A 13,415-nucleotide genomic window follows, 5' to 3' on the forward strand; every position below is an offset into this window, starting at 1 on the left:
TTTCCTGCGCGTTTTCTTAGAAATTGGGGCCGCTTTCTTAAAAAAACAGGGCCGCTTCTTTTTGTCCATAGGCCGCTTCTTTTGCTTTATGAGCCAAGTCCGCCTTTCGGCGGACTGTCTCATAAAGATGTAGTACCATCACTCTATATATATCATAATACCATATGCCATATTCCATCGCTCTACCTCAATACCACATACCATATACCATATATTATAACACCATCACATACTCATACAGATGCTAAATATCATCCCTCTATATCTATTATAATACCATATATCATAATACCATCACATACTCATACGGACGCTAAATATGATTACATATACCATATATTATAGTACCATCACTCTATATATATCATAATACCATAATACCATATGCCATATACCATCACTCTATATATATCATAATACCATATACTCTATATATACCATATACTATATATCATAATATCATATATTATAACACCATCACATACTCATACGGACGCTAAATATAATTCCATATACCATATATCCTAATAACATTACTCTATATCAATATCATAATACCATATCTCTATATATATCATAATATTATCATAATACCATCTCTCCATATCTCCCATGCAATATACCATCACTTTCAATATACCATCACTTTCAATACCCCATAGCATACTTCATTATCCTGACCAATCTCAAGAAAATATCATATCCCATACCATATATAATTACCGCCACAGATGACTCTCTTTATATGATAATAATACGACATAATCATACGGACGCTAAATAAATTATCGTTACAGACCGTACTATATATCACATATATAACACCATCACTCATCACTCTCTTCCTACATCCCATCCCATATATCATAATACCATATCATACCACACCACCACTCTCTTCATAATATCGACATACTATATTATCCTGACTAATTCTATTATAATTGATACACGCACTCCTACGGACGCTACAATATAACATCAACATCCCAAGAACCATAATATATCATAACACCATCGCACACTCCTTGGAATGCTCCATTATAACATTTCTTATTTTACATTTTATTCCATTTTCTCTCTTTTCATTTATCCATTACACATTTTACTACTATACTTTAGACCTACTTCTAATGTAAATTTATACTTCATAACTACACCTAAACTGTACACTGTCGTTCACTTATACTCCAAAACCAAAACGACCGCCTCACCGACATCACACCCATCATCTGCCTCACTCATCTTACCTTCTCTCATTGTTACCGCGTTACCTAGCCGCCCAGCTGGCGTACCCTGCATGTGCGGCTGAACATTTTTTCTTGGGCAGCTCGTTCCGACACGATCATGTGACAGTCATGTGACCATATTCAAGAAACGCGTGTTCGGCCGGGGAATTTCCTATTGCGGTATGCACGAAATTAAAAACATGAAAATTTATGAATGTCGTCAAGTCCATTAGTAAGAAAATAAGGATTTGCGCAGTACTATTTACGGATCCCCAGAAACACGCGCGCAACTGTATTCTTTGCATCTTTCGTTGATAATCATCCGCATATATATATATGCACATACTTACACGGATGCATATGCAAAAAACCTTTATTTATCAATAAGCGCAAATCTACATGAACTAAAGATCTGTGTAGCATCCGAAGCATATACAATAATAAGGAAATACACCTCAATCAAAATTGGAACTTTAGTTTTTGCTTGTTACTATTATCAGAAACAACCTGCTCCAAAAAGAGTTGAATAAAGTTGGATCTTTTGATGACATCTTCTGATCACAACTACGCCAATGACCATGATGCTAGAGCAAATCAGAAAACTGTTGAACATGCTAATTCGACTGGTGGGTCAGATATTGTATTGCAGAGTGGAAATTTAGAGGAAGCTGCCTCTAATCAAGGCTCTACTACTTCAACGGGTGAAAATGGTCAAGATATAAATTCAGAGTTGGGAAGTAAAAAGTTTCGATACCAAGGCTATATGATTGTCGCTGCTGGATTCATGTGTAATTTTATTATATTTGGGTTCGCATTTACATTTGGTGTGTTTCAGGATTTTTATCTTAGTAAAGGTGGTCCCTTATATGGCAAACCTGTTGCTACAGTTTCTATCATTGGGACTCTAGCAACTTCATTAACATATATGGTAACCATCGGTAATAACGTACTACAGCACTTCTTTTCAATCCAACAAACGATGGTGCTCGGGTCACTTTTGATGGCCATGGGTCTAATAAGCGCATCGTGGGCACAGGAAATATGGCAGTTTGCATTGAGTCAAGGAGTAATGTTTGGCATTGGAGGTTCTCTGACATACCTACCGGCTATTGTTCATGCACCGCCCTATTTCAGTGCTCACAGAGGAATTGCGATGGGAATTTTATTCTCTGGCACAGGAATTGGTGGGTTAGCTTTAGCCCCTCTAACGAGATATCTGATAACCAAATATGGATGGCAATGGGCACTAAGAATATGTGGAATAACCACATTTGTCTGTCTTCTCCCTGCAACATTTCTGGTCCATCCACATCCCAGCTATGTTGCCACACATAAAATCAAATCGGCTAAAATTGAGGTACTACATTTGAATATGAGCCTAGTAACGAGCAAAAAGTTTATCTTCCACATGACAGGAGCACTATTACAATCGGCTGGATATTTGATTCCTGGTTATTATATGTCCTCATACGGACAAACTTTGGGCTTCAGCTCTAACGAGGGCGCAGTATTTATCGGGATAAACAATGCTGTGAATGCAGTTTCAAAGGTGATAGTAGGATACTTTGCAGATAATTTCGGCCGTTTAAATATGTTACTTTGTTGCTGCTTTTTAAGTGCAGTGACTGTATTCGCCCTATGGTTAGTATCTACTCGTAGCACACTCATTGCTTTCGTGATTCTATACGGTGTGGTATCTGGTCCAATAATTTCACTGCTTCCAACTTGCATGGTCGAATTATTTGGCGTGCAACACTATCAATCAAGTACATGGTCTCTCTATTTCTGTAGAGGTGTGGGAACATTTCTTGGATCACCTATTGCAGGTTTACTTATCAAACATGGTGGTTCCTCAGCGCATGACTATCAAAATGCAATTATTTACAATGGTATGCTTTTTGTTGCTAACTTTCTATGTTTTACTTACGTCCGGGCCATCTTAGCCTCAGAAAACAATTGGAAAATAAAACAGTGACGTATTCTTTCGAAGAAATATTGTGGAATATTTTGTGCAGTACTTTTTTGTCTTACAAAATCAAAATCAAAATGTGTGGATCCCACTCTAAACGAAGTATGTGATCCCATTGCAGCACACAATACTATATATCACCCTCTCAACTATCTCAACTCATCACCGCTTACTTTTCCGACTTTAGAATATACCCTGCATGTATCTCAACTCATTGCAATACACACTCTAGAGCACAACATCCTGTCTTGCTTCTTCTTTTCCCGCCTTATCACTCTCCATATTTATAATATAATTATTAAGTCGTACAATCACATGGATGCATAGATACACCGTCACTACCGCTCCCTCAAAATACCACACAAAATATCAAATTGGTATAGTCACACGGATACCACCGTATATACATAACCATGATACTCAATCCTCACAATTCTCCGTCTCAACCCTTTTTATCAAACTATCATCGCATTCTTCTACGGACCTTAATACCACGTCCTTAAGATTGAAACAAAGGTAGTGAATATTTCGATAAACTCTGGAATAAATCCGAAGTGGAGAACTAATAAAACAGATGCTCGTAGGTAATTAGGGGAGCAACTGGTTGCCTAGTAAAAAACACTACCAGGATCTCGAAGTAAATATGATTCGCTCTTGTCACCCAAGGGACCTCATAACGGTTGAAAGATATTTGATTGTATCCTTATATATAGTACAACAAGCTACATTAAAACCGATAGAATAGCTCAATATTGAGTAGCCTAGCAGGCAATGTCTGCGACTACTCAAACCAATTTCAAATACAATATATGAAGAATAGTGTAACTTAAAATCGATAAGTCCATACAGAATTGCTCGATTCATAAACGCTTCTTTTGTACAGTTAAAGCGAAATGAATCTATGATTCCTATTTAATATTGGCAGTCACGTCGATCTTTTCTCCTCGATTATTCTTGTGAATGGTAAGCCATATTTTAAGTGCATGGGACATCAATACCATTAAAACATCGCGTATAATAACTGCGCGTATGGCAAAACAAATTAAGGACAAAATTTGATTTTCAAAGCTCCCACAAGCATTCATGGTTAGGATTACAGAGTAGTAAAATAGATAACTGGGTTCTCTTGAACATCGCATAAAGAAGAAATATTTTGGTTAAAAAAATATTATTCTGTGAGATTCTTTCTATTCGTTTTCGGGGAAATTGCTGCGGCTCGTTTGAAATACGTCGTTCAAATACGCCGTTACGTTAATGTATATATGACTAGGTGATTTAATTTATTTCCATATGATAGGCTACAAAACGACCCATTAAGTTGGCTATTTATGAATTAAACTAAGCAGATGAAAATATAAGTCTTTTGAGGTTCTGTAGATAGTATTCTCGTGGTAGTCATCGCTCAAAAACAGTCTACATGTTATACGAGTTATGAACAGCTTTAATGTTCTATAAGATAAGGGTGATGAAATTGTTGTGACCGCCTTTGCTCGTCGGCCCATTTAACCTTACAGAGACACCAAGGAGACATAAATACTTCAGTTGCAAAAGCAGAACCATAAAATTGCATCATTCCTTCATCGATGCAACATCTTCATGGTTTTTATCTTTGATATAATATTCATGCTTGTTGTGATGGTAATACCACTATCCTGCCATTTTGTCATTAAACACATCATATAGCATTTTTAAATCATCAGGGGCAGTTGATGTTTCTACCACACTGATAGTGACACGATTGAGTCAAGATAACTGACAGTACCATGTTAAAGAAATTCCGTCACTACCCACTCCAATTTATAAGACTTGATGTATATCCTTAGTCACTTATTCCAACACATCTCGTATAACAAGCATAAGCGCTACTGTTTTATGGCGCTTATGCTTGTTCGTACGTGGGGGAATGTGAAAATGCCAATTATAGGAGTGCCTAGGTGCCTTGAAAAAACTCTTTACGTGCCTGTGGTATTGCCATTTTTGGTCAAAGAGAATATCAGAATCTGAGATTTGGACCCTTGTTCAGAAGCTTATTGTCATCTAAGTCTATATTCAATATTCTCTAAACATTCATCAAGCAAAAAACAATAAACATTTCTTAGGAGTCCTATACTGATAAACTGTATGACTTTATGCACTTAGTGAATTCGTTGATACAATTACGTAACTGTAAGCCGCTAAAAATAGCTGGTGTTGAAACGACGGAAACCTCACCTCAGTGACACCAAAAATTTCGAGAAGAGGTTGAAGCCTCCTAAATGGAAGATTTGTAACATTTCTTCTCTTTGTAAATGAGAAAAAAAAAAATAATACTTGTTTCTTATACAGCAATTTCTTCTATTTGTGATACAGTTTTGCCCTTGGCAAGGCGAGTGTTGTTTATAACCTCTCAATATGTATATGCGGCGTGGAAAATATTTGAACTACCAACAGAATTCATATTGAGGCGCCTATTTTCTTACCTTATGTTTGCCCATTTTTGAATCATCTAAATAAAGATATACTACTAAATATCTATCTTCTTCGACCACAGGCTCAAGACCGTTCCTTTTTAGTAATTGTAAAAGGTCATCGTGAAGCTCCCCCTTAGTCTTTTTGCAAAAAGCCTTGCAGATTAGCAGGATTTTTTTTTTTTTGATTGAGAGAATGATCCCTATATCTGGTGGGGGTTGCCATGTTTTAACAGAAAATATTTGGTTCCGACCCGAGTTAAGTGACTTTAAGAATAGAATAAGTTGAAATTCACATTTTCAGTGACGTTTTTTGTCAGACAATAACGTACTTGAAAGAGTATCTGGTATGTTAGGCCATACTTTCTTTCGTTTATACAATATAATTCTATGTTGACTCAAATTTTTGCCTGTTCTAACAATAACATGGATAACATCATCATGTAGGCAGGGGAAGGMTTAAGAATAGCGCATGTCATCATCTATATTCCTTAAAACCTATTTTATATGTTTAAGACTACTTTGATTTTCGATTATATAGCATTGAAAACTCAAAATCTAGCTCAGCCCCTCCCCATCACTTTAAGTATCATTTGTGAACTCATTCCCGCTCACCGTACACCTTCGTCTCCTTTTCGTCCAAGATACATATTAGCTTCTTATATTATGCTGCAACTATTATAATGAATATGCAATTGAGAATCGAGTAAATATCGAGATGTTTTTAATATCTATATTTTGAAAAGGCAATATTTATACATACAGAAGATAGTGGAAGTCTCCTCAAGTATATAAGAGTCCACAAAAAACTTGATAAATCTACGTGATAAAATTCTTAGTTCCTCTTTTTTTTTTCTACATAAACAATCCTTGCGTTTCAGCTTTCACTGAACTTAGTTTTCATATTACTAATATATTATTATTTGCGGTGTAAGAAGACCACATAAAAATTGAAAAGTATTCCCCAAATCGATAGATTATGGTTGATCTTCATTCTGATAATTCTTTCAGTATCAGGTCCTAGCGACCGTAACTAATCCTCCAGAGGAGTAGTATATTCTATTTATTAATGTTTTGTAGAATATACACTAATTAATATAAAACAAATTCTCACATTGATAATATAACAGAGTCATCACGTGCGGTGACTTCGTGCGTACAACCTCTTTGGATCGTTATTCCAATTTCGTATTTCTCGCAAGAAAAGTCAAAAAAAATTGGTATACATATTTAGTTTCTAAAATTATATCACAATATTATCTATCTACTGTTTTAATAAAGTGTCGTTGTAGTTCTTGGTATTCCAGTCCCAGAAAAAGGTCAATTCAGTAGAGTTACTGACGCTGCTAACGTTACAGACTTTCAGGAAATCAGTACCGGCTACTCTCTTTTCAGCATAGTCGTAGAAGTCGTTTATTTCACAAGAAAACCCTGGACCAGTGGAACAGGTTTCAATTGGAACGACAGCGTCGTTGATGACGTATCTGACATAGGTATCGTTAGAGCACTGGAACTTCTCAGTGTAAACACGAGCACCTTGAGGAACATACCAGGATCTATGGAAAGTATTGCCCATGAATGGAACATATTCAGCGGTCAGGTTATTTTTGTCATCGATTATGCCGATAGTGGTCAAATAGTTCAAAATATCGGTATCATGGGTGAAACTCAACCAAACCTTTTGGTCCTGGACCTCACTTTCTTTTAGTAGTTTCACTGAAGCATTGAACAGGTTGGCACCGACAGATCTGACAACGTCATAGCCAGGTCCTGTTTGATAATAGGTTTCCAAGTCTTGGCTGTAGGAGAAACGGACCAATTCGTCTTTGGTAAAGATGTTGCAGATATCACTGTAACCCCTAGCATTCAATTCATATGCACACCATGCAAAAAAGGTCTTTGCGTCGCTTGAAGTTAGATTCAAACCCTTGTTTTCCTTATTTAATCTCTTGGCGATGCCAGTCAAATATTTGGTATTATATTCTTCCAAAATGTCATTGTTGACATCATCGTCCCAAGCAGGACACGAATGATGAGCACTCAAAGTATTGGCGCCAGCGGACTCGGCTTCACTGATGGTTTGCAAGGAGATGTTGAATTGATCACCTAAACCGTCAATGAAATATTGGGCAGTGTCATGACATCTGTTTGAATTAGAGGTAAAAACGGCAAAACTGGTTTGATTTTCGACCATGTAACCATATTGCGCCAAAAAATCACGAGCATGTCTCTTAGCATTCATTTCGCCGGTATACGGGTTTAAAACATTGACCGAGTTGGCAAGTGTGGTCTCCATTTCTAAGTTCTTGGTGTCACGAATGAAAAACTCGTAGTCATCGTTCAAGAAAGACAATGGTCCGTCAAATTGACCAGTATAGTTACTCAACTTGTACCATGTCGTCATGATACTCTTAGCTTTGCTCACAGTGGGGTATCTTTCACCGTGTCTACCAACCATTTGCACTTGCTTCATTTCACAACTTTCTGGTAAGTCAAGAGAAATACCATAATCACCAGGGAAAGAGTAGTATGGCCCAGAACCACCCAGGAATGGGAAAATCTCTGTTTGAGTTCCGATTTTATCAATGTCAGATAATTTTCGGAGAGGAATGGTACCTGCATTAACCAAAGAAGCGGCTAAAATTGAATAAACGGCTGATTTAAACATTAATATTCTTGAGGATGTTTTTGTTTTATTTTCTGTTGTTCACCCTGTTCTTCCTCCAATTACAGGACCATGGCCAAACTGAGCTCAAGGTTTAGAAAATACGTGAGCTTATATACGTTTTATTTAAATTTGGAGCTGTTTATGCTCGTACCAAAACGAGTATAACATACATGGTAAAATGACCAGTTTGGTAACGTGACGAGCGGAATATGGAATCTTTCCGGTAAACAGGGTCCAAAACCATATAACTTGCTTTTTTAAACCCACGTGTGAAAATCAAGACTGTGCGGCTTTTTTTAGGAATGTGCTTTATTTTCTATTACTTTTTTACTATTGCCTTTCTTTCCCTTCCTTCTTTTTATTTAACGTACGAACTACAATATGTTATGAAAAAACGTGGTAATTTAATAAAAACATGGCGATAACGTATAAGAAAAAGCTTATCAATATTTTCGCTGTCGTTAAAAGTTTATTAGACAGCGACGGCTTACAATAAGGGAAATGTTAAAAGTAAGATAGAGGAAGTACAGGGAACTGGCAGAGAAAAAAAGAAAAAAAAAGGGAAACTAAAGAATTACGTTATTCTCTACCCTAATGTATATAAATATTCAATATATCTGCGGTAAAAATGACACTTTTCATTTTTTATCATCATAGACAATCTTGATTGTTTCACCGTAATATCCTTTCTCAACTTCGTTTTCAAACAGGCTAGGGTTCGCAAGATGTCCCGGACTTTTGTAGTCTATGTGACCGCAATATGGCTCACTAGTTTTCAATCCCAAGAGTTGCAAAGTATCTAGTGACATATCTTTGAAGAATTTAGGGTCAGTCCCGAAGTGAAGATTCTCCTCTTGTTTTAAGTAACCCTGTGACATAAAGAAATATCCCGCAATTCTATCTTCTAAGGTATGGTTCGCACTTGCAGCATGGTAAAGACTGCCCAAGAATAAGACCGCATCACCTTTGCGAGCATTTACGTGAAACTCCATTCTCTTGTCAAACTTCCCACACGAATCGTGTGGACCCCACAAGTGTGAACCAACAATCACACGTGTAGCTCCATTAGCCTTGTTCATATCTGTAAAAGCAACTCCTACTCCAAGTAGCGTTTCCTTTCCATATTTGAAATGGTCACATGCTTGGTGAATGGTATGATGGATGTGATCTTCTCGATGATAGCCTTGGTCACCAGCGCCAGCACCAACCTTGTAGACAATGCCGGAGTTCAGCTGAATACCACTTGAACACTTCCTAATGACATTTCCGGTCATGAAGTAATTTTGCTCATTAACAAAATGGTTTGCCATATCGCAAAACAAACGGTCGGATACAACATCCTTCAAGACGGTAGGCGAGTGGAGGACCGCCCTTGTTACTACCGTAGTTTCCTTTGGGAATGGAGAACCTTGCCATGCGTCGTGCCTGTAGAAATGGGGACCAAGCTCCTCCAATATCTGATCACATTTGGATGGTTCTATGAAGTTTGGGACTACACAGAGCCCATATTTTTCTATATTTTCTATAATTCCTTTGTAATCAAACTTGTCCTTGGCAGTGAATGCATCCTGTGTTAATTCAGGCTCATATACGCCAAGGTCCTTCTTCTCAGCCATTTTAATGTATTTTTGACCATCAACCTCGTATGGTTCGTAAAATTGAAGTGATTTCGTATTCATTGTGCCAAGTGTCTGATATTGTTTTAAATCGCAATTATTAAAGAAGGAATTATTGCTAGACGCTTCTTCATCTTTCCAGTAATTTTCACTAGGTGACGGCTTTATATACATTCTAAAAGTACAGCAGGCCACCTAGCTCTGAGGTAATTTGAGTAAAAATTGCCGTACTGAAGCCGGTCACACGTTTGAGCTTTCTGTTGAGTATAACCTATACAGAAATATTTGCATTTACGGTTGCATATGGCTGCATGCGGTTGCACTTATGGTTGCATTCATGTTTAAATCTACGTTGGATATAGCAAAATTGGATTGTTGGGTCCTGACTGTAGATGTACACATGTTCAAAAATTAGTCTACAAAGAATGTCTCTTTCCCAATCCATGAGTCATCAGCAACAACGTTACCTGTAGGTACCCTCTCACAAAAATGATGTCAATTGTTGCATTCGGTGAAGTCATAGACATATGACTATTCTGGCGGACCGCGCGGCTGAAGATGTCTCAAAAATATCATTTTACTTATGAATTTTTTTATATACCTTAAGCTTACTTTTGTTTTCTCGAAACTAAACTAAATAAAGTCAAGAACGGATCGAATAGCTTCTGTCAAGACGGTCAACTCCTCAGAAGTAATTACATATGGAGGCAGAATGTAGATTATGTTACCGAAAGGTCTAATCCATGCTCCTGCCTTGATAAACCGCTCTTGCAGGACTTCGACGTTCACACGTTTCATGACCTCGACAACACCTATAGCCCCTAGGATTCTCACGTCAGCTACGATGGGGTGTTCCAGTAAGGGCAAAAGCTCATTTTTCAACTGTGCTTCTATTTGTTTAACTTGAGATTTCCATTTACCTTCCATCAAAATCGATAAGTTTTCACTTGCAACAGCGCATGCTAACGGATTGGCCATATAGGTTTGTCCGTGCATGAAGCAGCCCTCAGGTCCATTGGAGATCTGATCACCGATCTTTCTGGTGGTAACTGTTGCAGATAATGTCAAATATCCGGCGGTTAAAGTCTTACCTAGACAGACTATGTCAGGCACTATCCCTGCATGCTGAAACCCAAAGAGCATGCCGGTTCTCCCAAGCCCTACTGCGACTTCGTCAAGGATCAACAAAATATCGAATTCGTCGCAGAGTTCACGAACACGTTTCAAGAAGTATGGATGATACATTCTGAGGCCGCCCGCACCCTGCACTATGCTTTCCATTACAACACCAGAAATTTCACTATGGTGTTTATTAATAATCTCAGCAAATGGTTTTACGTCGAGTTCCTCGACCAGTTTCTCAACGTCCTTTTCACTACAATCAAAGCGAACTTCCGGGGCTTTGCAGAATATGTTTTCAGGAAGAAATCCGTTATAAGTGCCATGTCTTGAGTTGACAGGGTCGCAAACTGATACGGCTCCAAAGGCGTCACCGTGGTACCCCTTCTTAATTGTCAAAAACCTTTTTTTCGATGTATCTCCCATTGAATGGTAGTATTTTAGAGCCATCTTCATTGCAATATCAACAGAAATAGACCCAGAATCTGCCAGTAAAGCACATTCCAGGGTATCTGGTAGTAAGGCGAGCAACTTTTTACAAAAATCAATGCCTGCCTTATGAGTAATTCCACCAAACATCACATGTGACATTTTATTAATCTGTGAAATGGCGGCTGCATTTAGTCTCTGATTGTTGTATCCTTGTTGGACGCACCACCAGCTTGCCATACCATCTACTACCTTGGTGCCATCATCAAGGTACAGATAACTACCTTCTGCTTTAGTAACGGGGTAAACTTTCAATGGAGTACTTATTGATGTGTACGGGTGCCATATATGTTTTTTATCGAAGTCAAGATCCTCTTGGGTTAATTGGTGTTCATACATATGTTGGAAATATCGATGAATTGCAGGATTCTGTCAGCATGAACTGAGTAAGCCATAATAAACCAAGACTTTCTATTTTTACATTTCTTTTTTTGTTTTGTTGGCAAGGTTGTACCATGTTATATACAAATAGGGAGGGGAAGCAACACTATTTCATCGTGAATTTGTTGGATTTTTTAGTTTATTTTGCCTTTTTTTTTTTAGTATTCTGCCTCTTCTGTATGCTCGAATCAACATTGCATGACTCAATGATTCGGAGAGTACGAAATCAAAAGGCAGATCCGCTAAAAGGAACTCAAATCGTCTATAAAAAAATCATATGCAATTTTTTATGGTTGCTCAAGCATTTAGTCATTTTCAAATTACTGCTCTTGTTCTTTAACTGAATATTTCATTACACATTATATTTCATCTGTATTCAGCGTGTGACTCCAGCTTTGCAGAAACGAAACTGCGTTTTCGGTCCTTGCCGGTAGTACTCGTCACATACTACATATTACATACTTGCATGTCTCAATAAAGGGCTGATTCAGAGTCATATGACTACCGAGTGCGGCGACTTCGAGACTCCTTTTTTGCGTATAGGCATAACAAATGATATTTGTTATTCTTATCTCGGCTGTAGATTCAAAGAAACCCACGAAAAATTCACCAAACGCACGAAAAAAGTGAATTAAAAAAAGAATGTGCTCATCCCCATAATGGCGCCTTCACTAAACTGTCTTTTCTGACGCTTTATAGCTGAAACGCAAGTTCAAAATTGCAACAGAAAAAACAGCATTCTTCAACTACTTGAAGCTAAAATCACTTGAATGTTTACATTGAAGTTTATATATTTAAGTATTTTTACTTAGTTATTTTTGAGAAGTACACCTACACACTCAGTTAAAAAAAGCATGAAAACACCGGCCGAAGTGCTCAAAGCATTGGTTTTCAACCGTCAGTAATACCTTCGAATTGGACGATGATACCAGTGGTGGGACGCTTAGAAGCAGCAGTGTGTGAAAATTTGGAGCAGCAGATTTAGTTACTGTGCCAAACATTCCAGAAGTAGCAGTCCATGATGTTTGTTTAGAAGCCTTGGTATCGACGGTCTTAGTGTTACAGCCATTGTCATCACAGTGAGTAATGGTAACGGTAACAGTGGTGTATGACTTGGAAGAAACGGTTGTAGTTGCATCGGTAGCGGTTGGTGCTGGAACATGGCATCCGTCTTCGTCACAAGAGGTGATGATGGCAGTAGTAGATTTTCATGTACCGCCGAAGCTAATTCCAAGTGCGCGGCACCTGTGCCGCTGATATTAATCGCTGATTTATCTTAGGTATGTCTTAAAGCCGTTCCAGTTATAGCAAACCCAAAGGTAGCTGCTATATTTAGCATCCACCAATATTTCAAGCGTATTTCAAAGTACTCGTAGAAGATTTCACAATTCTTAGAATAAGTGACGAAGGATATACACTTATTCGTATAAATTGGAGTATTTAATGGCTAGAATCATTTAACATGATACTAATCATGTTGGGGTAAGTGAATGCAAA

General features: G+C 37.7%; 2 protein-coding genes across 2 annotated transcripts; both read right to left on the minus strand.

Moving 5' to 3' along the window:
* Positions 1 to 6,909: 6,909 nt before the first annotated feature.
* Positions 6,910 to 8,313, minus strand: DI49_4804 (histidine phosphatase family protein; the record flags this gene model as incomplete). The annotated part of the gene is made up of 1 exon (XM_018367813.1): positions 6,910 to 8,313. One exon carries the CDS (start codon positions 8,311 to 8,313, stop codon positions 6,910 to 6,912), a length of 1,404 nt encoding a protein of 467 aa, XP_018219195.1.
* Positions 8,314 to 8,951: 638 nt separating this feature from the next.
* Positions 8,952 to 10,103, minus strand: DI49_4805 (uncharacterized protein; the record flags this gene model as incomplete). Its single annotated transcript, XM_018367814.1, has 1 exon — positions 8,952 to 10,103. One exon carries the CDS (start codon positions 10,101 to 10,103, stop codon positions 8,952 to 8,954), a length of 1,152 nt encoding a protein of 383 aa, XP_018219196.1.
* Between the last annotated feature and the right edge of the window lie 3,312 nt (positions 10,104 to 13,415).

Source organism: Saccharomyces eubayanus, chromosome VIII, assembly GCF_001298625.1.
Source record: "Saccharomyces eubayanus strain FM1318 chromosome VIII, whole genome shotgun sequence".
Lineage (NCBI taxonomy): Eukaryota > Fungi > Ascomycota > Saccharomycetes > Saccharomycetales > Saccharomycetaceae > Saccharomyces > Saccharomyces eubayanus.